The sequence below is a fragment of the Tinamus guttatus genome, unplaced genomic scaffold (assembly GCF_059628265.1).
Source record: "Tinamus guttatus ecotype Peru unplaced genomic scaffold, ASM5962826v1 Tinamus_guttatus_pri_ptg000048l, whole genome shotgun sequence".
NCBI classification, from domain to species: domain Eukaryota; kingdom Metazoa; phylum Chordata; class Aves; order Tinamiformes; family Tinamidae; genus Tinamus; species Tinamus guttatus.
Genome location: NW_028288582.1, coordinates 14121000 through 14148829, shown reverse-complemented (window position 1 = coordinate 14148829; position 27830 = coordinate 14121000). Strand labels below are relative to the sequence as shown.

Here is a 27830-nt window from a genome sequence, read left to right as displayed (position 1 = left end):
CTAACACAGCCTGGTATGATGATGGGGAAAAAATATATATATTCTAACCCCAAATTTGGCAACTAACTCCATTCTAAGCATAGCAAGTAAGCATCCTGTTCTCTATGAAAAAATGCCAAAACAAGTTGATAATATCACAGTATAGTTCATTCTGTATCATGATATAAAATATTAGCTAAAAAAAATGAACTCAAGCTCTGCCTTGATATGAGATCATGCAACACAAACCAGCATCAAAAGCCTGTAATCACAACAGAACAATATTGTAGAATTAGTGATCAGCTGCAAGCTCCTTCCTCCAAAATTTGTTTCACACTGCAGAGGGAAAGGCAGGTTGAAGTGCTACTTGCAAGTAGTTTATCTCACCAGCTGTGGCTATGAGGATAGATGGGAAATGCTCCTCCTTAAAATCCAGGTCCTGCCTAATTCATCCATGAAGCACTGCATAAGAGCTCTTTTACATTTTATACACAAGCAGATTCTTACTCCCTTCTAGAATAGCACTCAAACATTTCCCAATATTTTGAACAGACCAATGCATTGTACGATACCTATGCTAGATAAATGATGTTAATTATTAACATCTTCCTCTCCAAAACAGTATAAACGCTGTAAACTCTGATGAGAACTGATGAGAACAGCAACATAGGTATGACCTTCCAATTTGCACTAGGTTTTTACTGGTAAGGGATACTGAAAGAGAACAGTATACAATAACCTGTTTTTATAATAAAAAAAATCTGCATTTTTCCATCTCTTCCTGTTTTGTCCTGAGCACTAACGAGCACTGATTAACACAGACAGGCTGCAGACAAGGATACAGTATTAAAGATGATGTTTCCTTAGCAACAATACAGGATGAAAATCTGAGAATACATTCATGTGACTACTCCTGAGCTTCATAAATGTAGGGCAGCAGTAAAAACGTACAAAAGAACACTGCAATAAAAATAACGGCATCTCAGATATCTGCTAACTAACAATTAATTGAAACATGAAATTGCTTTTATGACAAAATCCAGAATATCTTTTCCCTAGATGTTCACAGAAGTTTTAAGATGCTTCTTCTGTTTACTTACGGATATTTTTTTATTTGTTGCCACTTACCCATGTTTCCCCAGAAAGAGTGACAACAGAAACTGACAAACCATCTAAGTTGTTATATCAGGAAGAGCTGGAAGAGTTCAACCAGAGGTTCAAATAGATCATCTCCGGACACCTTTATTTCCCATAGGAAAATAAAGGAGCTCCATAAAGGAGCACATATTCCACACTCATGGTATCAGTCATGTCACAGTCAGCTTTTGGAAGATTTCTTAAATAGCATATGTACATAAGTTCTTACTTTAAAAAATTGATAAACTGTTCAGAATTGGGGTGGATAAAACCCCAACCTATATTATTCCCAACTGCAGTTTCTCTCAATATTGCACAAAATTCTCACCCTACCAGATCTGAATGCTTTAGGTTGATAAGAAATAATAGTGGAGGCTAAAATAAGAGTGGTCAGAAGAGTCTAGTAGGCCCTTTATCTACACAACATACTTGTCATTCATTGAAAAATAATACATTATCATTAAGATATAGCAAAAAGAACCTATCAGAATTTTCATTTTGAAGTTTATTCTGAAATGATTTCAGAAAATTAAAATAACAAGGCATCAGCTCTGAAAACTACAGTTTTAGACAGGTTGTGTCTAAAAGCAAAAAGATCTTCACCTAGATATTCCAGAAACTTTGATGCACTCCTGACCATAGCAGCTGAGAATAAACACAGGAGATCCATAACTAACAAGGGGAAATTGAAACAAGAAGATTTACAATGTTGTATTTTACAAGGTAATACATTAAAAGATCGATTTTCCTTTTTTTTTTTTTTTTTTGATAAAAATGTGTTAGATCTCACATTTTTTGTTGTAATGTATTCTTTTCCTAAAGGCAGTTTTATTAAAAAAAAAAAAAAAAAAAAGATAACAAATACAGTAAAATAATCTTTGTTGTAATTTTAATCGGAAAAGACATCATATTTTCAAACACCTCCAACTGCTCTCCCTTTGTGAGGCAGATGTCCTGCATACATAGTTTTCAGACCCATCTAGAAAAAAAAATGAGGGCCATTTTAAGTAATCAGTTTGCTGAGGAGACAACTAAGAAAATAATATTTTAGATTTACAATGAATGCTTATAAAGATCTTAATCTGTTGAAAATGATTTTGGGGAGCAGTAAGCAGTCCAACTGATGCACATACAGTATCAAATAAACTGATTTCAAACACCTCTGGTTAGAATCTGCATGCTTTTAAGTAACACAGAAATTGGAGGACAGTTCTTTATTCATCCTAAATGTCAAAATCTTACATAGGTTTAGAAACACTGATGGCAGCTAGGATCATGCCAGTGGGAAGCCAACAGCAGAAATAGTGTAAAACAAAATTGAGTTCATAGGAAATGCCCTTGCAGGCCACAGAGGTTTTGTTGTCATTTATAGGGTCATATGGCCCCCCCAAATACTTTAGCAGGATGGCAGCACCAGAACTTCACTTCCTCTGTCTGCAGGTGTGTTTATAAGCAGCCTAAAGAATGTTAAAAATAAAATTCACTTGGGCCTTTTATCTGTTCCAAAGCTGCTTTGAAATACATATTTTTTCAGTGCAGATAGAAGAGTTCATGTTCTGAGAGAAATTATTATCACAATTATAACTGTTCTTGTTTTTCAGTTCAAGAAAACTCATTGCACTATTTGCAAAATTAGAGGAAAAAAAAAAAAGAGAGAGAGCATAAAAGATTTACAGTCAGAGAGATGTTTACTCCAAGTCTGTTAGCCTGTTAGTCTGTTAGGAAGATTTCAAAGCATAGATGTTTTTCAGAAAAAAAAAAATATTTTGGAAGCTCCTGACTTTGAGTTATCTAAATAAGCTTGCATAAGGCTCAAAATTTTTGTGTCCCTAAAAGCTTCACTGTCATGGTACAAATTCAAGCCACATTTTGTGAAAGCATCCCAAAAGACTGTCCAAAGTTTCCTATCATCACTACAGTTTGTTTCTTTCCAAAACACATTTGCAATACTTTTTAACTACTAGATTAATTTCCTTCTATTCTTTCTGAAAATTATACCAGACCTCCTAGTACTATAATGGAAAAAAAAAAAAAAAGTGATTTTTTTTTCATATTTCTGAACAAGTCACATAGGTTAAACACCATTTTATTCTTCTCTCCTCTGGGCCATATTATGAATAGCTTATTTGAATATGGGATAGCTTATTATTTGATTATCCAGGGATGGAGTCACAGAACAATTATGTCAACTTTTGAAAGGTTTTTCTTTTATAGAGGTCACCTCAATAAAAATAGCACTTGGCTTATTATAAGGAATGGTGGGACAAAGGCAAAGGCAGAACTGCTAATGAAATAAACCAAGACAAACATAATATTCTGTGCTTGAATGGAGTCTGTCTTATAGATAGGATTACTGTAGAAAGGAGCACTAGGACTTTATCTGGCCAACTCTGGAGACTGGATATGCCTAGATTTTTTCCTGAGCTCATGACAACACCAGGTGACCCACAGGTGGCAGTCAGAGATGCTTCCCTACAGAATAGGGAAGATCTTTAATTTACCATGCCAGCATCTAACTTCATTTAGAAAAACCACAAAAACTCAAAAATAAGGGCTTAAATTTCTCAGTTTGCCTTCTGCCTGTTAACCACTTAAACAACAGCACTGACACCCAACAGAGGTACGGAAATGCAAAACTGTGAAAAGCTGTCTGCTAAAACAACCTAACTCCTCTCCCTCTCTCCAGGAAAGCAAGGGAAGTTGCAAGAAGACTAAAAGGACTCCATGGTCTGTGTGTCTTTAGTAGGCAAAGAAAGTTGATGTGCATGTGGACTTACAAACTTCATTGCCAGAAAGAATGACAAAGGAGAAGATGGATAAACCACATTCGCAAATAATATTTTACAACAAATGCAACTCTTCTGCCCTAAAACTATATTTATCTCGGATCCAGCTCAATAACCCCCCAACAAGGGAATATCATTTCATAAATACATGCTGCAACCTGCAAAAGAAAGTCTCAGAAAATGTTCCAACGTTTGGTATTCTAAGGCATATATTTCTACGGTAGAGGTAGAACTTGTCAAAGCATAAAGCAAAAGTGTAACCAGCAATTAAAATGCAAATATCATCTGCAATGCAAACTAGAGCTAAACACCCCAAACCTTCAGCATTTTCTCAAGTTGTCTGTTCTTTCCGCGCACTTACTCTGTAGGAAAATCTAACCTAAAATGTCACATTCAGCACAGTAAATCTTCAGGCAATTTCCAAATGCTGTCAGATGCCTTTGTCTTGATCTAAGCTAAAGCATCATTCACCTTGCTTGCTCTTGTGGAGGGATTATAAACAGAGAGGAGGATTAACACAGTTCTAAAAGTCAGGAGGAGGTTTATATAGCTGCCAGCTCACCCAAACGTAGAATTAATCCACTCATTCTGTGTCCAGGCTGTCTCGATAAAATGCAGACATCACTCCTCATGTCATCTAATGACAAGGCACACACTCACCTTAGTTTTTTCCAGTTAATTTTAGAAAATTGTAGGGGAGTATCTGCCTGTAGGTATAAAGCTTATCACAGCCTCACATTTTCAAGAACCTTTCTGTTCAAATAAGGCCACTGTATAATTCAGCAAATTGTAGCATGCAAAGTTACTATTACCTACAACATTATATCAAAGCAACTTTAGTCACAAAAAATATATAAACAGAAAGAAACAAAGTAGTAAAACAACTCTTATATCTTGTCATTTAGAATATCTTTATAAAACTGTGTCATATCTACAAATTTCGTATTCTAACTTGGCTAAGGATAAAACAGAATATGAAATCAAAAATGGAAAGTGTGAGTTAGAGATGAAATCACAATGATTTTACTATTGTTACGGGCTCTCACATATGCTTTACTGTTAGCTCTGTGACATGCTACAATTTTGTTTCTCTTCCATCTCGCCAGTCCAGCTGAATTCTTCACCAGAATTAAGCATTCTGTTTATGTGTAATTTTATGTTGAATATGCAATACAGTATAGCTTTTATGAAGACAAAAGAAAAAACAAAAAGCTTAAAAAATATACTAGACCCAATAATCAACATAACATAAGGAACATTTTCCTACACATTATCTGTCACATGGCTGAGCCATCAGTGGGAGTACAACCTGTGGTCCTATAAGGTCAATCTATTTGTTCCATATGGCACATTATTCTCTCCATATTTACGGCACTGAGATTTCTCAAAAAAAAAAAATTAATCAAGCCTAACCATTTGAAAATTAAAAGAAATAATAAATCACATAGGAAATGTAATCCTTAGAATTACAGTACATTTTCATCATAAACAAAATATCTTCATTAACCAAGCTGTCTACCCTATGTGTAATAAATTTCAAGATCTGTATAAGCAATATTAAATTAAAGGTAACTCTTGCCTGTTACACAAAGTCAGTGATGTACATACCTTCAACACAGGTCTAGCAGATACAGGCTTATAATACTTCAAGAGTCATATTAATCTTCCCTACGAAAACTTCCCTCTAAGTAATCACAATAATAATAATCTGTTCATCAACTGTCTCCTTTATTTTTTACTATACCAATGCCTATAATATTCTTTTAACCAGCTATTTTACCATTTTTAAAGGATTGCTTCAAAATAAACAAACTTCCTTTTATTGAAGTCTTGGTTTAGCTTTCATTTAACTATGAAGTTCAGACAACATCAAGTTATTACATAAAGCATGCATTCAAACACTCAAGTCACCTCTAAGACAAACTCAGGTCAAATTTGTGTCGATTACAATAACTAGAATGTAATATGACTGAAAAAATGCAGTTCAGAAGCAAACAGAATTTTGAATAATTTGATCAGTAGGGAAAACAAACAGTAGTTAGAGCTATCTTGAGAGGCATTTTTTTTATTTCAATTCAGATCTATGTGAATTTTTCTGTTAAGATATATTAATGGAAGAAAAACTGCAATTCTTAACCAGCTTTAACACGTCACTTCCTGCAGCCCAACAGGAACTTTAGAGTCACTTACTTTCTACCTGAGTCCTTCAGGCTTTGTTTACTTTCAAAGGCAAGTTGGGATTCTGAAAACTGGAACTAAATTCTAGTGAATTCAGCACTATAAATGGTAGCAAGATATCTTTGAATCATTCTCAAAATGCAGTTCTCAATCAGCAAGCTCCATAGAAAAACCTCTTTCCTGGAAACAAGTTCCTCATCACCATGTATGTGTAGAGCAACTTTGATGCAGAGCCAGGGTTACCTCCAGTGTCCTCCTGTGCTAACCACAAATCCCACCACTATCTATTAAAATTACAACTCCTTTTAGTGCAAGCTATGCTGAGGCAAAGATTTACCAAGGACTGGCTCCGGGACAGGGTATCCCAACAGTGTTAGCAGAACGGAACCCAGAGCAATCTCTGGGAATTAATCTGCAGTGTACATTTAACTCGCCTTTATTTCCACAAACCTACCTTAATGCCTAGTATTAATAACTGTTAATATTTGAACTCTCTAAAAGTATTTCTGTAAACAAAATGGCTTACCTAAGTTCAAGAAAAAAAAATATCTCAACTCAGAGCTCAAGAGGAGTTATTAGTCCTTCCATAATAATCCCCTGACCTTCAGGATAGCAGTATCTTCTTGTGCAAAGAGATGCTTTCCTCCCTGGAGAAACAACACTAAGACACGTCCAAAGAGAACAAAGAACCCTCAGAAACATTTGGCAAAGATGACTCCATGGATACTGAAGCAATAAGAACCTGGACATCATTATTAGGATGGGAGTTAAAATAGGAATAGTTGGAAGGACAAAGACAGGGTCTTGAAAGCAAAGGTGGTCAACAAGAAACCTCTGGAACTCTTGTTGCTACCATGGGAATACCAGAAATCATCCAAAAAAAAAAAAAAAAAAAAAAAAAAAAAACTTCTGGAGCATGACTGACAGAATGGCTTAACAATTCAATCATACAATTTTCTACCAAGAGTTAAGGCAATCCTGCTGCTGGTTGTGACCTTGGAGCAAATCAAGTGCTTTATTTCAAAGGCTAATGTCTATTATTATCATAATAGCTACAACAACAACACAAATCATAGTGAGCTGGGTGCTTTGTTGTAAAAATGCAAGTCTTTTGTAGCCACTGTGGAAATCAGGGCAAAGTGAGAGCCCTAATGCAAGTTATATGGAATATATATTGAATTTTATCTTTAAAAAAAAGCTATATATAAGTTTTGAATTGAGCACATGACTAATATTTATCAGTTCAAATTAGACAGGTTTGCCATTTTTGAGTAATAAATTATTTTTCCTTGAAAATTGTTATTGATGGACAGAAGTACCGTCCCAAATCACAAACATAACTATCTGTAATTGAACTATAGTTTGTCTTTTTCTTTATTTTTCTTTTTTCCTTTTTTTTTTTTTCTCAAGTGTGGTAAACTATATTGAGAAGTTAAAAAAAAAAAAAAGTAAAACTCAATTCTTCATATTTTTACTTTTATGTCAACGTAAGACTAAGCATTAGAACATAAAGATTTTAGATTATGTAAAGCTAGAATTAATTCTTTCCAATTTGAGGGACATTCTATAATTACTTCTAGTTTTGTCTCAGAATGTTTTTGTAGTTTGTAAAAAACTATAATACCTGTATCAAAAATTACAGGAATATCTAAACTCAGATTTCCATAAATTAGATAGGATTAGCATGCTATGTTTTAAATTGTAAGCATTTATTTGGGGGGGGGGGGGGGAGGGAGACACGACAACTTCTAAGTAACTATTAAACCTGAAGCTGATTTTTTCCAAATAGAAGCTGCTTCTAATTTTGCACAGACTTCAGACAAACCCTTCAACAGTATTATCTTATTCAAACATATTCAGTTACTATCATTATGCATGCTATGGTTATAACACTGTAAACAGTAATAAATTAACTTACTAATGCTGTTATGAAAAGAAATCAGACAGGTACATTATCTATTTTCCTACACATATCAAAAGGATGAAAATACCAAAAATGTAGTTAAGCAGAAATATAATTACTTTGATTGCAATTTGGAAAAACAGAGAGAGCACGGCAGGCCTCAGAAGCTCAGAAAAAGCTTTTGAATTTTTAATGGCCATTCTTAAGCCTTCGGTTATATTCGCTGCTTGTCTGTGACACGCTGTCCTAGAGCCTCATGTTATCGCATTAGTTCTGCGAAAAAGAGCCGACTACCGATTCAAGAAAAGCATTTCCTACAGCACCAAGATGTTTTCCCTTTGGGTATTGCCCTGGTGTGACCCTGCCTGCGAGTGCTGACAGAATCAGATCGGGAGGGGATGGGACTGCCGGCTATGAGGCGCGCGGCCTGCCAGCCTCCAGCTCGTGCTGCCTCGCTCTCCTTTAACCAACTTCTGCTCCGCTGTAACTGCTCTGGGGTTTGTTTATTTTTTTTTTTTTATTTATTTATTGATCATTAAAACTACCTAGATATAAGTGAGACAACTGAGGTGTTTAATGATATGCATGCATGTTAAACAACATGCACATCCCAGTTCTATTTCAAAACAGAATCCACAAAATATTTTATTCTATATTCCTAAAACATTTAATCAAATTAAATCCAAACAAAACAAATTTTAAGATTATACACAAGACTTGTTTGTTTGTTTTTTTAAAAAATGGTAAGATTCAAACAATACATCTCTTAAAATTTACATCACATTGCCTGACACAGCACACACACCCCAGAAGAGCTGCAGGGAGGGCTCTGCATACTCTCTTATAAAGTTAGAATAGAAAAAATAATTAGCGCAGAGCATATAAAAAGATGCCATGAGTGCACTCCATTACCTTGTAAAGAGTCACTAATTGAGAAATTCTTCTACATATGACAAAGTTAGGGAGAGATGTCTGTCTGAGCCTACCATCATCATCATCACCTCTGGTGTCACCCATTACTTCCACTGAAAAACAGCCAAACAAAACTAGCAAGACAAAAAAAAAAAAAAGCTTTTCTCAAGAAAAAAGCAGAACTTTCTCTCTCCATCTATGATATGAAGACAAACCTTCCCTCTGGAGTTCTAAACAAAAAAAAAAAAAAAAAAGTGAGATGACTTAATTTAAAAAGATGGATAGACATTAATTGTGACTTGGTCCTTGTGAACCACTGAGTGAAATGGTCATCAGAGCAATTTTTCACTCATTTTCCTAGCAATTACTTCTGCTGTAAGAAATACCATTTTGACTGATAAATAGTTGAAGATACTTGAGCTAGAGGCTCATAGGAGAACTGATTAGTTTAATTATGACATAATTTAAGCCCTATTAAGATGGAAGTTTTTTAATGGAGGGAAATAAACTGATTATTCTTTTAAAGAACATCTGTAGATGACAACGTAGATGAATTTATCTTTAATATAAACATGGTAAACATGCCACCATATAAACTTACAAAAGATCTAAGAATAAGACTTGATTTTAAAGGTAAAAATCTAGATTTTCTGGAAAATGAATCAACTCCTATGAATTTTTCCTATAAAATTTTACCCATTCAAAAGAGAAAATAATCTAGTCACAAAATAGTATGCTATCTTGGTAATTCAACCTACTTGATTTATTTGGGTTACTAGAATAAAATACTTGCAATTAAACACACTAAATGATTTTGTCATTATATTGTTTTCTTCTCCAAAGCATAAATCTAATCTTCTCATCAGTTGCATCAACAAAGAACGATCCCCAATTGCTGCATTTGAGCAGATCCAAACTCCTGTGTCCGCTTTACTTCTCAGAGCACATTTTCTCTCAAAGAGCAGTTATATTTACCCACTTCTCAGGTACCAAAATTGTATACTTACTCCAATCTTCTGTCCTTAAGTATGACTTTTTTTTACTCACTTTCACCAAATGGTATATTTTTGATATGTGCTAATTGACAGCGGACTCTTAGGCACATTTAAGCTTACTCATACAGATAAAGACATCACACTAAAGAGACTCATTTCATTCATTTTATGGGTTCCCAATTTTTCATCAATGAATGACTAGAGTTTACAAATTCTAATTCTTCTTTTCATCAGTGGCTACTACACTTTCCAGGCTTGGGGGAGGAGGGAAAAAAAAAAAAAAAGAAAAAGAAAAAAAAATCTAATACCTAAAAGTACACAGACGTGCCTTTTTTTTTTTTTTCTCAAAAATGCATATTACTATTTCTAGCACCTTATAATTAATGCCCAAAATGTGAATGTCAGATTTCTATAATTTAAGCTATTTCTTCAGAAAATTAAACAGCATTTATACATCATAGATTAATTAAAAACTCACAAGTATCCTGGGGACCGCTGCCTGAAAACAGAACAAAAACTCCAACAGTTCACAGCCCCTTCAAGCACCTCAGAAGTAATGACCTACTATATCCCCAATAATTCTGATGTTTCAGCAAAAGCACAGATCTCTGACACTTTCCTCACCCTGCAAACATAGTTTTTTTCTTCACTACATACCAACTGTATCCACAAATACACATTTGCTGTTCATATACAGAACAGGTGCAGAAACTGCATTGAAGGAGACAGTCACTTCTCCCATTGCATCTCTTTTCTGAGCCCCACAGTCTCCGTCTCGAGTTTATCAGCTCTATCTGTACCTGTATAGACATTACCAAGAGAGCCCAATAACTTTCAGGCCATTTCAGCAGTACAATCAGTCTTAACAGCTTGATTTCTCTAAGTTAAAAAAAAAAAAAAAAACCCACAGGTCTCCTGCCTTAGTACTGATATTCAGGACATGAACTAGTGAAGCAGCCTGGGGATAGCTTTCAATGTCTTAACACTGTGTATTACTGCATGCTAAAATGAATTTGGCACCAGCTCGTTTTTGGCTACCTGTGTTTCTACATAAGACACGAGCACATGAACAGTGACAGCTTCTGACTACACAAGTGCACAGGACAGAAGTTTCATCGAATTTCCTGGGAAGTTCCCACGACGTCTGCATGCAGCAGAAACTGCAGCATCCCATATGGCTCGTAAAGACCTTCTCCAAGTACAAGGATCGGATCTCCTTGCCTTTTAACTTAGTTTTCTCAACAAAGAATTGCACGTGTTCAGCTACATAAAATGGCATTCTCGTATTTTTCCCCATGATCAGCACTATTACAGCTATTACATTCATCAAACACTGAATTTGTTCTCACTGACTCTTTTTATTTATGAAAATAGAATTTCAAATACAATTTCCCTAACTAAATGTAGACTTACATGGAACCATTTTTATTCGAATTTGCATGTGGAAAGAAGACAAAAAAATAGACATTTGCGGTCAGACTCCTGAAGCTCTCCGAACCGAGCTATTTGGGCTCCAATTTTGAGTTTTGGTTGGACAAACATTTCTCTGTGTTCCATGCAGGATCTTCATTACAGTGTCTAGAGGATCTGAGTGAACAAGGAAATACAACAGGTTTCTCCTGGCATGGGGAGGGTCTCAGAACAGACTGTATCACAGAGGGCACAGGCTGCCACTTGTGTTACCAACTCTGAGATCACTTCTAATTGTATATAACTGGTATCAGAGTCTTCAGTAGTAAATCAGTAGATGATTTTCACTCTGCGCTTTTCATTCTGCTGCTCAGAATTTCTGGCCTATATCAACAGCAGATAAGACCACTTCATTCCCTTGCAGGATTATCAGAATCTCATCTCAGCTAACGCTCCCTCTTTCCCAACAAGCACTACCTCACCTCACGCAAAACAGCATTACGTTCTCCTTTTAAAAGATACAGTGATATAATGAAAAGGCATGCAGCCCAAAGAAGGGATACGCATCCAGTACTACTGCCTGCAGGAAGCCACAGGTAGCTTCAGCTCAGAGGACCCTCCAGGCTGCAAAACTGACATCAATGCTTTAAAACACTATGCTGCCCTTTCTTGACCTGACTTTAGCTAAGTAAGGCAGACACCTTCCCAGAGATCTCCTCTGACACTTCAGAGCCAATATTTCTTTCCTTGGACTATTCCTAATAATGTAGGTTGCATCCACCTTGCAGAATTCCCAAGTATTACCCAAGCAATATTTTGAGCTGTTCTATGCAAGACCCATTCCAGATTAAATCCACGTCCAAGCTGATCTGTGTGAGCAGCCATAAATATGTGATGCACATTTGAGCTTGTGTGTGTAACTACTGGGAATACATTCCTACCCTCAATACTGGGTAATTAAAAAAAAATGGCAACTGTGGTTGCAATCAGTTATACTCCCTGATATCTGAAATACAAAACCAATAGTAAAGCCTCTGATGAGGATTGGTAAAACTGCTGCCCACCTGAATGAATTTCATCTGATAACATTTTGGAGCCATGCATAACTTCTATTGTTGGACATATGTGCTTGATTGTCATTTGGAGTTAGGTCAGAGTCACACAGCATTTATCCCAGAGAAGGACATGATGAAAACCCTGAGAGCAAACACCCTCAGTTTCAATTATTTGTTGAGGTTTCTGAAAACTAGGATGGATCTCAGGCTGCCAGTCTCCTGGAGTATTCAAGAGGAGGGAAATAAAATAATTTTTCCCTACATTACTGTGAAACTGTCTGGCCAGTCTTTTCTTCTCAAAAAAAAAAAAATATTTAAATAGGATTCTCTCATGAGGTGGATATAATAAAAAGGGATCAAAAAGAGGCACAGGATGCAATGACACAGTGGAAATACAGAGTATCGTCACAGATGAAGTCCAACAGCTATTTATCCAAAGTCTCAACAGTTAACAAAATAAGAGGGTGAGGAGAGGACTACAGTCATCATTCAAAACTAGAATGTGTTTAATCACTGCATTACTAAAATATCTGTCTGCAATGCTGTCAAGAGCTATTGTAAAAGCCTGGACCTACATCCCGGACAACATTATCTGCTAGCACAGACACTGTCCAAGAATTTCATACATACTACAAGTTAGACTACCTTTGAGAGTGCAATAATAGATACAAAAATCTCCTTTAAGAGATTTTTCTTAAAAATTCTTGAAGTACCTTCAGTAGCAAAACTAAGTATATCATAGGCACTTTAATATAGGAGCTACCCTTTACTAGTGGTCAAAGTTCTAGGAAGAATATTCAACAGCACTATTATTTGCTGGCTAACTCATGTCATAGATATTAAAAAAGAGAGAGGAATAATTTTTTTTTTAAAAAAAAAGAGGAAAAGTTATTATTTTTCCGCCCCACAATCTGTATTCCTTTTATAGAGAAATGCATTTCCTCTTCTTCCTTAGACAGCAGTGTGGATATTTTGTGACAACACACAAGGTTAGAGTCAAAAATCCATACTATAATGTGAAGTGAAGGCTGGATGTCAGGGAAAGCAAATTCTGCATATTTGCCAACTGTGTTAAAGATCTCAAAAAGAAACACTGGTTTAATTTTAGCTATTGCTTTTAATTTAACTAGAGCTTTCTATACTACTACCACCATAAATAAATAAATAAATAAAAATAAAAATCGATTCCCAGTAAAATTCCAGTACCCTTCCAGCTCATGAAGAGGGTGTCACGGTGCTAGTATTAAAAAAAAAAAAAAAAAGAAAAAAAAAAAAAAGAAAAAAAAAAAAAAAGAAAACAGAAAGAAAAAACACAGTGTGTCAGCACTGAGAGTAATCTTTGTAACATCAAAGGATCCTTTCAGCAAATACTCATTAGAAGTATCCACAGTTTCCAATTTCTTCCCTTTTATAAGAGAAAGGGAAAGTTCATAAACTGAACCATACACTTTAACTTGTCTAGGCAAATAAGAAACCTGAACATGAGTGTTAGTTTTGAGTACAAGTTAATACTCTGGGTATCTTTTGAAGTCTTTATACAGATCAGGATTAAGTGTGACCCCACTAAAAGCCTTCAGACACTGAAAGGACGATGTACGGAAAATAACTTCTACGTCTCTAAACCATTAAAATTACGGAGGGACAACAAAAGAAAAAAACCTAACCTGAAGAGACCAAGTCATAGTCCCTTCTCTATCATAAAGCAAACATATCTCGCAAGCTATTTTGGTAGTTTATGAAATCCAGCAGAAGACACAGCTTAAATCAGTAACTTTGCACTGGCAATTCACACATTCGTCCAAAAGGAGTATCTCCTCTGCACACACAGCCGAGGCTGGATGGGGATCTTATTTTCTGCATACACACAGGACATTCATGCGCTTTTTTTGCAGGCTGGAATACAAAAGAATATAAGGAAAAGGTGGACACTCCGATTACACTAAAATAAGCTGAATAAGCTGTTTATGTAGTTCAGTCCTTCACAAAAAAAAGGCAGAAAAATCTTCAAGGAAAAATTCGGTTACCACCACTCCCAAAAGATACAAATTTCCTCAGCAATGTCCTCTAGCATTGTGCAGCTAGAGACAGATCCTCCACAAGTGTTCACACACTCAGCAGCAGACACGTGCAGAGGCTTAAAAAACGGCATAGAAATAAGAATGATAACATGGGACTATCTATCCCCTAGAACAGGCAGGTCATTTTTGGAAACTAATTCTCAGAAGGGTTCAAACCAAAACATCACTAGGAAGCAAAAAATGCTTTTGAGATAGGTTGGAGCTCAATGATTGAGATTTGTATTTTTTTTTTGAACTGAACAACTAATAAAAGAAGTATTAAAGCATTACGTTGTACAGAGATTTGTACATCTCTGCTACATAAAGTAACCTAAGTAACCCTAGTTCCACTCTTCAATTACAAAAAAAAAAAAAAAAAAAAAAAAAAAAGGAGTTCTACGTAATGGAAGAAGACAAAACACAAAGAAATTACTGACATTTGGTGAACAATTAACTCAAAGGGTTCAACTGTGGCTAGGACTGAAAACACATTTAAGATATTTATGTTGAAAATAAATGACATTGTATTTTTATTAAATGGAAATTTACAAACCTGCTCTATTTTTTTATATAATTAGATGCTTCAAAAAACCTCATTGAAGAAGCCAAACCAGTTACCGGTGTTAGAAAGGTATTTTCACAATGAAAATACTCTCAATCTGTCCATTAATCTAATACTACTATTATTAAAGACAAAGCACTGATCTCCGACTTAAGGTTTGCAATTCTTCTCTTCCTGACTGCTGCTTAAAATTAGAATGCCTATTCAAAGCATAAGAACGATATAAAGATTCTTATAATGAAGCGTACTAATAATATCACCACATAGCATGTGATCTATGTTGCTTAATCTGTGTGGCTGCAAAGCTGTGCTCATTCAAGCTGGAGTTTCTTTAAATATATAACATTTCAGACATCAGACATGCTTTCACAAATGTGACTCTATAGAAAGACAAGCAGTCCTCCAATTTTGATCCCTAAAACATCACCAATGCCTTGGAATTCATATGGTACTTGCTCATATTAAAATGACCCATATTAAAAATAAAGTATATCGAGTTTGATAACTTCAGATAATAAATGAAACAATACTGTATTACATAATCTCATTTTGCACCCATCTTTACTGCAACTGTTTCAAATACTGAGAACTAACATCGTTAGGTACTCAGTTATGAAAAGCATGGGGTGCTGTCATGAAGATTGAACCATGCTGCTTTTACAAAAGCAAGTATAATCTTACTATTAGAAAAAAAAAAAACACTGAATATTCTTGCTTAAGCATGCTAACAGTTCTGTATAGCTTCCATGAGTTTAAGCAGCACACAAAATTCAAAGTGCGGAAAGCTGAAATGGAAGGGTGTTATATCCTCTCCACATCAGCACTACGCAAGCAGGAGAGTCTCCAGCACGCCTGACCACGGCACCACACAAACCAAAGCACGACCCCAAACGGATCAGGGAGCATCACTGCATTATTGCCTCCCTGACGTCCCTACTTCTGTCAGCTCTTCTCACTCTCGGTAGCCTTCCGAATAACGAGTTCAGCCGCATTTTGGCAAAAACAAGCAGACTGTACCAAAGCTGAGAGACACCCATTAAACTGTTACCCTAAGAAACCGCAAACAACTTCCCTCCGTGTAGTTCAAGACACACAGTTCTTACAGTGCGGAAAGGCCTCCCGAAACGCACAGAGTCATAGGGAAGCACCAGGAGGAATGGCAGTGGACACATAGCATTAAATAGATAATATTACACATTCGCAGTAAGAGCAAAACAGCTATACTTAAAAAAAAAACGTGAGTTCTTCATGAAGAAGGCTAAAACCAAGAGGATTATGGCCGTTATGGCAAAGTCTCCCAAAGTCTCCCACCCGGCGCGAGAGGCAGCGCATCCACGCCGCGCTCCACGGGCAATACCTGTTACTCGCGTCTCAGCGTATGGGACACGCCATGTGGAGCACTCGCTGCCACAAAAACAAATTTCGTGCGGCGAATCACCCACATCGTTGGCTACTCCTAACTCTTACCCAAACAGCCAAAGCAGAAGGAATCAGGATTAAAAAAACCCATCCGCAATGACACCTACTGGAAGGGAACAGACTGATGACTCAGGCTTACATCTGCCCTTCGTGCTCCCCACACTCTCCCTCCAGGGAATAAAAACACCCGCGGGGGGGGGGGGGGGGGAGGAACGCAGCAGGAGAATCACACTGGTGTATCTCTTATGCTGTTACAACACTATTTTTAAATTATTTTTCCCAATGTCTGCAGCCGTCAGCATTAACCCGAGTGGACTCGGGAGGAGGAGGAAGGCTGAGCTGCAGGCAGGGCTGATGCTTTCGCGGCGCTAATTCCGCGGTGGCCGGAGTCCACCTGCTGCAGCTTAACCTCCTCCGCAGCGGAATTACTCGGACGGAGGCACCGGATTACTCCTCATCGCCCTCCTCCCGCTCTGCTCGCCCTTGTCCGCGCCGCCCCGGGGAGCCGCCGAGCGCGGGCCGGGGGCCGCCGCTCCCGCCCGCGGTGCCTCTGGCACGGCAGGGAGGCCCCCGCGGTACCTGATGATGTCGTCCTGGTGGCCCAGGTAGAATTTCTGGCGGTGCTCGCGGGGGCTGTACACGACGCCGACGCCCGCCACGAAGTAGACGATCTCCTTGGCCGCCGTGTAGTAGAGGTTGTTGCGGCACTGGTGCCCGCGGTAGCCGTACACCCACTCGAGGCGCAGGTGGCAGCTCGGCGCGCTCCGGTCAGCCATGTCCGCGTCCCGCCGGCACCGCGCGGCCAGGGCGCCGCGGGCCGCCCGCTCGGCTCGCTGCCCGCCTCGCTACTCGCTGCCCGCCGACATGAGCGCCCGCCGCCGCCGCTCGTCCCGCCGCCGCCTCACAGAGGGCGCCGCCGCCGGCCGAGCGCGCCCCGCCGCCCCGCGCCGCCAGACATGGCTGCGCCGCGGCGCCGCCCGGGACGCGGGGCCGCGCCGGCCCCCCCGCCCCGATCCGCTCCGCTCCGCCCGGCCTGCGCCTGCGCCCAGGGCAGCGCCGGGGGGCGGCGGCGGCTGCGCGGGGCCGCGCGGAGCGGGGCAGGTGCCGCCTCGCCGGGGCTGCCGCTCTCGCCCTGCCCGGCCGCGCGCCCCCTCCCCGCCTGGCCTCGCCGTGTCGGCGCGGCCGCCCGCACCGGCCGCCTCTCCCCTCCCCTCCTCTCCTCTCGGCGCTCCGCTGCCGCAGCGCGCCCCGCACCGGCCGCGCCGCGCGAAGCCCGCGGCCGAGAGCTCCCTCCCGCAGCGAAGGGGCAGCGGGCGTGTTCAGCGACAGCGGCTTAACCCCATAGTCCCCCGGCCCGTGCCGCAGTTTCCCCATCTGTGCAGCAGGGTGAGGATGAGCTTCCCGCCCCCACGCGAGATCTACCGCAAGGTGCAGGCAAAGGCCGCGCTGGCCCCGTCGCGGAGGGACCGGGGCGCGGGTGGGGAGGCGCGAGGCAGCCCCGGGGAAGCCCCGGCCTCCTCTTGGAGCACAGAGCAAACGCTCTTCAGCTGGTGCCTTCTGGACTTCCACACTCTGTTTTCGCTGTCAACACACATTTATTCAAACTTCGGGGAAGATTTTGTGCAGCTCCATAAAGTTACAAATATACTGAATTTAAAAAAAAAAAAAAAGAGAGAGAGAGAGAAATTAAACCTGTAAGAATGTTCCTTTCATACACTGAAGCTGATGGGAAAGTAGTTTTAAAAAGTACTGCACATGTATGGTGACTGAAATAATTTGTTTCCAGCATTTAAATGTTAATTGGTTTGATTAACAGCAGACACAGACAGCTGAAATATATTTGACTTGTTTGTTGAAAAGCACATTTAAAAGTGAGACTATTTCTGTGCTACAAGTTGGGAATATATTAATATTCTCCTTGCTGCACATTCATAGCATATTTAAACATGAATGTACAAAAATGCGTGCTTACGGTCTCTCTATTTTCTGTGACTATTTAACTATATATTTTTGTTGGCTTGTTGCCTACAGTGAAATTCTGTTCCACTCCAAGACCAACAGTGATGTGTGGTATTTACTTCAGTGGAGATAAGATTCAATTCTTGTGTCTTAGTCATAACTCACAAATTAGAGCTAGGCAATATGTGGCTAGTTAGTGGAAATGAGTTGGCTGAATTCAGCCCCCACATTTCCAAAACAGTGTTACTTAATAAATTAAAAAGTGAAAACAGGAAACAGGAAGAAACTTTAATATGTAAGCACATATTGGCTATTAACTGTAGGTTTCAGGTCATATTATCTATAATGGACAGGAGAAACCGAAACTGCATTCTGAAAAACCATACATATGCAATGCAAGGAGAATGGGAGAAGCTATATGTCACACACCACATACAGAGCCAATATAGCCTTTCGATTATTCCAGAATTGACTACCATCTCCATTAATTTTTGAAGCAAACTAAGAGATGAGGAAAATACATGAGAGAAAATTCCTAAAGGAAACCAATGGTCATAGTTTGACTATCTTAATGCCTACGAATAAGGGATGCAAGAGAAATTACACACTCAACGTGTTTTTGCCAGCAGTAGGAAGCAGTGGAGTATCACTGCTCCCTCCTTTCTCTCTTTGGAGCTCCCACTCAGCTCTGACTCCCGTAATTCCTTGGGTGTGCACCAGCCTTGGCCATCTCCACCCAGGATCACCCTTTGCTCGAGGAACCACCAGCACCTGCGACACCTCCCCATAGGTCCATATTCTCGTGCACCTTTGGCGCTGCCTCTGAGCAGCCCTTCTCCACTCCCGCTCTCTGCATCCCGCACCAGGGCCGGTCCTTCTCCAACTCTCCCACCGGTGCTTGGGCTGCCGCTGTCCATGGTGCTTCTCTGCATGGCCGGACCGCACCTGCAGGGAGAGGAAAATATCTTGGGTTAGCCTCTGCGATACAATGCAAGCTTTCAGGTGAGTAATATATTCTACGTGCTTTCAGTAAGACATTTTAACAAGCAAAACACAGCGTTGAGCTGTTTCATCTCAGCCCCCAATGACAGGTTTTATATCTTTCCTATGGTACCAGGCAAATCACGGCATATTACATTTTGTTACTCTACCGTGACACAAGTACATCACTTCTCTAGCTAATATCACCTAAGTGGCACTTTAATACCTCACAATGCATAATTATACAAAGATGTTCTTTCCGACATATTGTCAATATATTTACAATCTATCTCTTGTATTGCTAAATGGAACAAGGCTTAAAGGAGTGATTTCTTAAACAAATGCTCTTGGAACAGCTAATTCCAGAGCACACAAGATGAGGGATTATTCTCTGTTAAGTCCTAAGTAATACAGAGTAGCTGGTTCAAGTAGTAATTATACAATATGAGGCAAACGAGCAACAGTGACAACATTATCTTCAGCATCCTGGGGGATAAAGACGTCTCCATCTATTATGGCAGCACAACATTTGAAAGTAAGATTTTGCAAAACTAATAAATCTACATAAATACAAAGTCACTAAGAACTGTTGAGAGAATGACCTGCTACCTGAGATAGGTATCCAGCAGCACTGAGGCTCACACTAAGTCACAAAGGTGCATTGAGTCCTGGACAAAAGTACGAAGGCAAGAAATAAGATATCAGAGCGATGTTTATGACATTATCCAAGTTAACTGTCCTCCTGAAAATGAAGGATTTAACCAGAAGTTTTGCACCATATCAGCAATCACCTAAAACACAAATTAAAAAGGAATTCAAAAGAACTGGGGTATATTATTAGACTGACAATCTAATATCTTTACAAACAGATTATATAAACTTTGAAATATTAGAAGCAGGAAGCCCTGCAAACAATCAGGAGGTCTACTGCATCACCAGAAAGTAAAAGAGGCAGTTAAGAGTGAAAAAAAAACAGCATGGAAAAATGAATTCTGATTTTGTCACATCTCTCCTTAATACAGAGGGTTCTGGGAAACACAGGAAGAGATGTATGGAGTGTACCTGAGAGAGGTCTTTTCAGAATCAGTACCAGAAAATTAAATCACCAGTATATTACACTATTCCTCCAAAAATTCTGACACTTTCAAAAAGTTGCAGCTCACATATTCTGAAGAGAAAAATGCAAGTGCTCTTTAAGATCCTTTTATAAGACCAAGTCCTACTAAGTCCTACTAAGTTTTAACACTAAGTCCAACTAGTAACCATAGATCTATATATTTTCATTTGGTATTGATCTGCTAAACCTGATACAATAGTTAAAATGAAAATACAACAATTTTGTGAGTATGGAATTAAATATTAGAGACATTAATTTGTCCAGCTTCTGCAAGATAAATTATACTTCGGGGAATCACAGGAATTGTACTAATTCAGTGAACATTCATCCCGGACACTAGAAGAAATAGGTATCCTATTGAAAGGACAAGGAACATATAATTATCACAGTGTAGGTAATAACCAAGGTTATTATCATTAATAACCAGGTCATCCATCATCAGGTTAGAAAGAACTTCTTCCAGAACAATCTATGGCAGAAATAAATCTGTTTAGGAAAGGAAGTGATGCAAATACAGAAGCACAAAAACAACAGCTGAAGCTGCAGAAGGGAACACGACCACTGAAGCTGAATAATAGCAGGGCTATTGACTTCTTTAACCTTGATATTAGTGCCAGAAAAAAGACCTTATTTAGTGCCTTCCCTGTAGTCTAAGGATGAAATCCTTACTCTCTTAAATTGATAGAGAAGAGTTTCTACCAAGACTTCCATGGCACAAATATCATCTTAAGAACTTATGTCAGAGCACCCATGTTTTTCCAAATAAATTCCAAAATTGTCTCTACATTTAGCTCCAGATCTGCAGTTGCTTTTGTAAAACCACACTGAATATTAACATTAGAAGTTAGACAGAAATATTTGTATTCTGTCTTAAAAAGCCCATTACAAAACCTCCAAATCTGTGTTACCACATGGAATCAATTCAATTAAATCTTTTTAGTCTCTAAACAATGAAGTAGTACCTTTTTTTTTTTTTTCACACTGCGAACAATCTGATTCCAGATTTTACTCTTAAAGCTACTCACTGGCATTTTTTTTCCCACCAATGACATTGTTTTTGTACAACATGGCTCTAGTCACCACACACGCATTTGGATCTGCTTAGGACAGCTTTTTCCAGCTTACATTTTAGGCACAATTATGTGTATACCGAAATAACTCTACAAGGTGATTTGAAGAACCTGCATCATGCACCACCACTTCATATTGCATATGACAACCTAAACAGGCTTAAATGAAGCACGTAAAGAGAGGCTCATTAAATCTCAATGCATTTTGCATCAGTAGACTTATAATGGAAATCTGATTCTGAACTCAAAATGAATTGATTTGAACTATCAAACTAACTATGGAATGCAATTTATTTTAAATTCTGACAGCCATTTCAGGCTCTGTCCTATGATAGGATCTATAACAATGTGAATCAACACCTTGCTTCCATGCAAGGGTTATTTTTCTACCCCTGTTCAATGTACTTCTTTACAAATAGAATGGTGCATCATGACCGCCATCCCCAATACATAACACTGATTTTTTTTTGGTGGAATTAATATTTAAGGTAGCTGGTGCAAATTATTAGATTAAAAATTGCCAGGTCAAGATGACATCTTTTTACACAGTAGTGGACAAGTTCTTGAAAATATAATACCCTGTATTGAGTTTGCAAAAGCTCTCAAAATAGGGGAAGAGGCTGTGCCTTCCCCATTTTCAGTGATTCTCTAAGCTCAGCTAGACAAGGCCCTGGACAACTTCATCCAACGTTGAGGTAACCCCGCTTTGAGCAGGGGATCAACCTAGACAACCCTCCAATCCTTTCTTCCACAAATCAAGTACATCTGAGATAAAATTTCCAAAACATTTCATCTGAGAGGACAGGATTAATTTTCCTCATTTTGGGGAGAGGATATGTGAAAGAAGCTGATACTGATAGCTCTAGAGAGCTACTCAAACACTGTCTTAGCCCTGAGCTATGGGAAGAAAAGCAATCAGCTTCTCTACACATTCAAAATTACTTTTTCTCTACAGACCTTACACAAGAACTGCAAAAGCAATCCTTTCTGAAGTGTAAAAACACAGGCACTGTAACACACAGGCACTACTGATTTTACTGATGCCAAATACTAATGTCCCATAAATCAAGGAACAGCTACCTTATGTTCTACACAAATGTGTGCTACATCTTCAGTTCTGAAATGGGATTTGGGGACATATTTGAATAAATGAGATAATGAAGTAAATATTCCAGAGCTGAAAAACACTCCTCGTTGCCTTGATGTCAATTTGAGAGGCTGAAATATATCATCTTCTAGGTCTTGTAAAGGAGGTGCAGCATATTCCATCTCCCTAGCTGTGATTGTGCACAAATTTGATGTTGTCCACTTCCAGTGACAACAAACGCAATCCATTTGGTTGAGACAGTTATTTCATGCACTGCATCCTGTGTGAGAAAAGTCCTGAGAAGCAAAGCACATTCTTCAGGCTGCTGTCAGCCTAATGAAGAATTCAATCTGACAGCAGAGTCATATTATTGATAGGCCAGTTGTGCATTTTGGCTACATAGAGGAGATTCAGGTCACTCAACTGCTGCCCATCTGATAGATTTCTCTTTAGATCTGGCATACACGGTTTAAATGTAGGATTAGTCTCCAAGCATGAGAGTAGAGTACATACTGGAGACCAGCCTACTTGAAAGGTAAGCTGGCTGAATTGTGCGTAATTTTGTGTTAAACTGTTCTGACCATGCGGAAATCTGTTGATATTAAATCTTCTTGGCAATGTTCCTCTCAGATCATGACATACTTTTTCCACAGTCAGATCTTTCACCGAGTTCTACCTTACCTGTGGAACACAGCTCCCCTTGCTTTCAAGAATAAAAGTGCCACACCTCCAAGATTCATAGCATTACTGATGTTCTCAGCATTTGATGAACATAAGTACTGCCATGTGTGTGTATGCCCTCTGAGTAACGTAGAGAGGCAACACATGAGCAGGGACTTATAGGTACCCTAAACACTGACCTAGGTTCTGTGGACACACCTTTCTCTGTCCATCTTCACTTGCACAATCAGCTCCTCTAGCATTTAACAGTGAAGTGCTCAACACACTCAACAAAATTAATGAAGCAACCTGGAAGAAGGACAAGTCTGACAGTGTATTTCTGTTCTATATTTCGGCAAGTAGGCCATGAAAGTAAATGATTTGATGAGAGTTATATTTCTGGAATCACAATACCCACCTCCAGTTCATAAACTATAGTTCAGGATTTTTTCTATGGAAAGGGAGAAGAAATAAGGCTGTTATTGAACAGAGCTTTGAAACCTCTGATGCCCAGTAACTTTGTAAGATGGTGACTTTTCTTGCTACAGGGACAATCCTGGCACCGAAAAACAAAAGTCCAGTAATATTATTGATTTAAGATAAAGCAATCCTGTTATATGAAAAAGCACTCATTTTTCTTGCCCTCCCAAATGAGCTATTTGAAATGCTTTTTTCTTTTTTTCTTGCTTTAAGAGGCATCCTCTCATAACCCAGAGAATAAATGCTGGCTGCTTACATGATTTGCAGACAATTTGTTCCTTTTGCTTTCTAGTCGCACAGTCTCGTCTGATTCTTTTCTTCTGAAAAGTCATCAGCTTTAATCAGGAGAACTCTAGGTTCCTCACGCATATAAAGGCAGACAGTTTGGAGTCTTTTTCTTCATATCTTTCTCTGGGTTTCCACTGCTTTCTTCATTTAGAACATCTATTCTTTTCTCTGGGGAACAGGAATCACATCTCTTGTAAAGCCAAACACCTTCACCTGAGCCTTACTGGGGAGTAGTTGATGACATCTGTGACTAATCCAGCTACTTTGCTCAGCTAAATACAGAGCTCCCAGGTTGACTGAGTACCTGGAAAACTTCATCTCTCGAGTCTGCCCACAATACCTTCTTCATTCATTCTCTTTTTGATTTACTATTTCAAAATGGAAATGATTTTAAAGGTGTTAGAAACAAGTATTCTAAGCATTTTTCAGCATTTCATTTACTTTGCAGTCTGAAAATATCCATTAAGACATTACTGAAGCCTAAAATACATGTCCACAAGGAGACATTTATATGTAGAACTTGAAATATGAGTTTTTTACGAAGGCAGTGTGGGAATCAATAAACTTTAGGAGCTAATGGTCTCCTCTGTGTTTTCCTATGCAGGTAAATGAGGTGTTTAACTGATGTGGTGATCGTTTGGAAAAGATAACTGCTTTTTAACAGCAGCGACTATAAAACACCCTGCTATTATTTTTCTCCAGTAAACTAGTTTACACCAGTTTGACATTTTAATCTGATAACATTGGAAGTAATGTACTGACCTTGGAATTAATGTACTGACCTTCAAACAAAAAAATGCCCTTCATATCACATTCTATAAAAAGGTAGCACCCCAGACACGCTGAATTACCTAATATGGTAACAGCAAGCATTTAAAAACTAACCATCTCATAAAAGTTCAGAAAATACTTGGATGAACTTCAATTTAGCTTTCTAATAAATCTGTAGTTTCTGGCTAGCATTCACAAGCTCTCCGAATAGCACATCCTGCACATCATTCTGTGCCTCGACATGTCCTTACACGCTCAAGGACACAGCCTCAAAGAATTTATAACAAAAGAACATACTGCAACACTAGATACCAGCTTACGACTCGGTGGTTGCTCAGCCACAGCAGCAGAACTGCACAGTGGCATCACAGTAGATGGTCAGACAAAAGCACCAGAAAATACTGAGCATCCTTCTGACCACCTGGATACAAGGCTCCCCACACAAGTCTGCTGCATATTCTATGGTAACACAAAACATGTGCTTCCATAAAAACCCAAAACCAGAGAATGGGAAAAATCTGCTATTTCCAACCCTCTTAACTCAGGATCCTTTGGGTCCCAGAAAATGCTTCACTCATATTTTCCCTGTGCAATGCCATGGGACAACCAAAGCCCAGCTGTCAGTAGTTGTTACTTCAGCTCAAACTATTTGCTCCTATTTTAGGATGGACCATAGCTCTGATTTAAAAAATAAAAACAAAACAACAACAACAAAAAGAACCACACACACAAAAAAATGTATTTCAGCATCTTCTAGTCTGACAATTAATTTGCACGAAGCTTAAATCTTGGACAAACTGATAGCTTGGGTGAGTCAGAAAGAATAAAATAAGAGCAATCTATGAAATTACCAGTAACACGGTTTTAGCTACCATAATGTTCACCCATCAGAGACTCTTTACATCACAAACTCATTTCGTTAGTTCCCCAGGCCTCCTTAGAGACTTTTTCTTGCTTTTACTTGGGCTGATGGCTGCAATCAGTACCCTATAACACAAACACAGTAAGAGTTACACTGCAGCTTTTTTCCTTCTCTAAAACACCTCGAATTATTTTCCCTCTGTAGAAACACAGGGAAGCTAATGGAGCCTGGAAGGCTTGAGCAATGCTGCTCTCTGCCTCTCCCAGACAGGATTCTCATGGCGCCACAGGACTTTCCATCCCAGTAAGAGTGACAGGACCGAGCCCACGTTTAAGCAAAGGCTCGGACTCGGAAGGGCTCTGGATCCTGCGGCGCCAGAGCTATTCCCGCGGGGATCCGCGGCTCCCCGCGCGGCACAGGCCCGGCACCGAGGCGGGGCCTCGCCGTTTCCCCGGCAGCGGCAGCTCCGCTCCGCCCCGGGCCCCGGCAGCCGCGGGAGGCGGGGCGGCGGGATGGGGCCCGACATGGAGCCGCTGTTCCAGGCCTGGAGCTTCTTCAGGCGGAGGAAGTTCGCGCAGTGCTCGGCGCTCTGCTCCCAGCTGCTGGAGCGGGCGCCCGGCGAGCAGGTAGCGGGGCCGGGCCGGGAGACGGGGCGCCCTCCCCGAGCACGAGCAGGCACCGGCGGCTGCCGGCGTGTCTGTCTTTCCGTCAGGCCGGCTGCGGGTGTCGGTCCTCTCCGCCTGATGCAGCAGGGAAGCGGCTGTGCGCGGGCGGCACCATCTTAGCGTGGCGCCCAGTCCTGCTTCCCCCCTCCCTGGGCCGTGTGAAGGCGCCTCTGCCCGCCCCATGGTTGTTTTAGTTACTTATTTATTGTCAGTGATGCCGTAGGGAAACTCCCCAGTGAACTTTGCTGGTTGCCCTCACTCCTTAGAGGGGCCGCATCCCTCTCCAGGTGCTCCCTCCTCCTGCCTAGATCCTGTCCCTGGCTCTGTCCGTTCTCTGCGTGTAAATGGGTATGAAGCGACCTTGTGAGTTCTTCCGCATAAGTAAAAAGTAGGGTTAAAACCTCAGTGAAAAGCAAAATTGACTGTTAGCAAAGGTATGTCCTCAAATACTTACATGTGTGAGAGAGTTTTTTTCGGGGGAAATATATTTATATATATGTGTATATATATATATATATATCTGATTTAATGAGTAAAACGAACTTTAGTTGATCTGTTCTGTCTCACCTGCCCTGGGAATATTTGACCGGTGTTAACTAGTACTTATATTTTCTTGCTTTTCTTGGTAAGAAATAAGGGTTTGGGAATGCTGTTTGAAGTGCATGTATAAACACTCTTACCACCAGACTTGGAAAACACAGTAATCAAATGGATGTTATTTGGACATAAATACTTTAAAGGAAATTACTACATCTCTCAAAGCATTCTATAGCTATGTATTTTTAAGGAACTCATAGGTAATTCTTTTCAAGGGAAAAGAAAAGACAGAAAATGCTGCACAGTCACATGATAAATATAAAGTACAGTGAGTTTCCTATACTATTTAGGCTTAATATTTTATTTTATGATATACATGCTATAAGGCACCGACAAGGACTAATGAGCAGGAAAGCAGAAAAATTTTTAACATTTCAAAAATATTGGTCCCAAAAACTAAATAGGGTCCAGTGTCAGTTCTCGGCAGTTCCTTCAAAAATGTGCTTGAACACAGTATTGTGTTCTATATATATATATATATATATATATATATAATATTAAAATGATTAGGCCTTGATACATGAAATCTTTGCATATAGTTGTACAACACCAGATCCATGACAGAAGCTCTTAGGACTATTACAATGCACTTAAAGCAGTAAGAAAGAATTGTAAAGATCACAGTGATTCTGTTAATATTAATTTACAGATCTTTAGATTTAGTACAAAGATTTGCAAGCTGTGATCTCACCGTGGAAACGTAAAGACTTCTCTATGTCTAATGTGTGCTGAACATCAAGTACTCAATTATTATGCTATACCTGGCAACTCCAAAGTTTGGCCAAACATTGACTGTTCTGGCAGCAGTGGAGAACTTGAAGAGATCAGCAAGTGACAGGAGTAGATTAAGGAATATAAGGCATGCAAGGCTGAGAAAAATGCTTAGGAGGAAAATGAGAA

The 27830-nt window shown here is 39.4% G+C and overlaps 2 protein-coding genes across 2 annotated transcripts in view; one reads left to right on the top strand and one right to left on the bottom strand.

Annotated features, from left to right (window-relative positions):
• The window catches only part of EML5 (EMAP like 5), a 98041-nt gene extending 80872 nt beyond the window's left edge, over window positions 1-17169 (bottom strand). The window contains exon 1 of the mRNA XM_088539740.1: window positions 16973-17169. Within this exon, the coding sequence (XP_088395866.1) occupies window positions 16973-17169 (197 nt within the window). The remainder of the gene's footprint in view (window positions 1-16972) is intronic.
• An 8973-nt stretch (window positions 17170-26142) lies between these two features.
• The window catches only part of TTC8 (tetratricopeptide repeat domain 8), a 37886-nt gene continuing 36198 nt past the window's right edge, over window positions 26143-27830 (top strand). Inside the window, exon 1 of the mRNA XM_088539732.1 lies at window positions 26143-26294. Coding sequence (XP_088395858.1) covers window positions 26181-26294 — 114 coding nt within the window. The 5' untranslated portion in view covers window positions 26143-26180. The remainder of the gene's footprint in view (window positions 26295-27830) is intronic.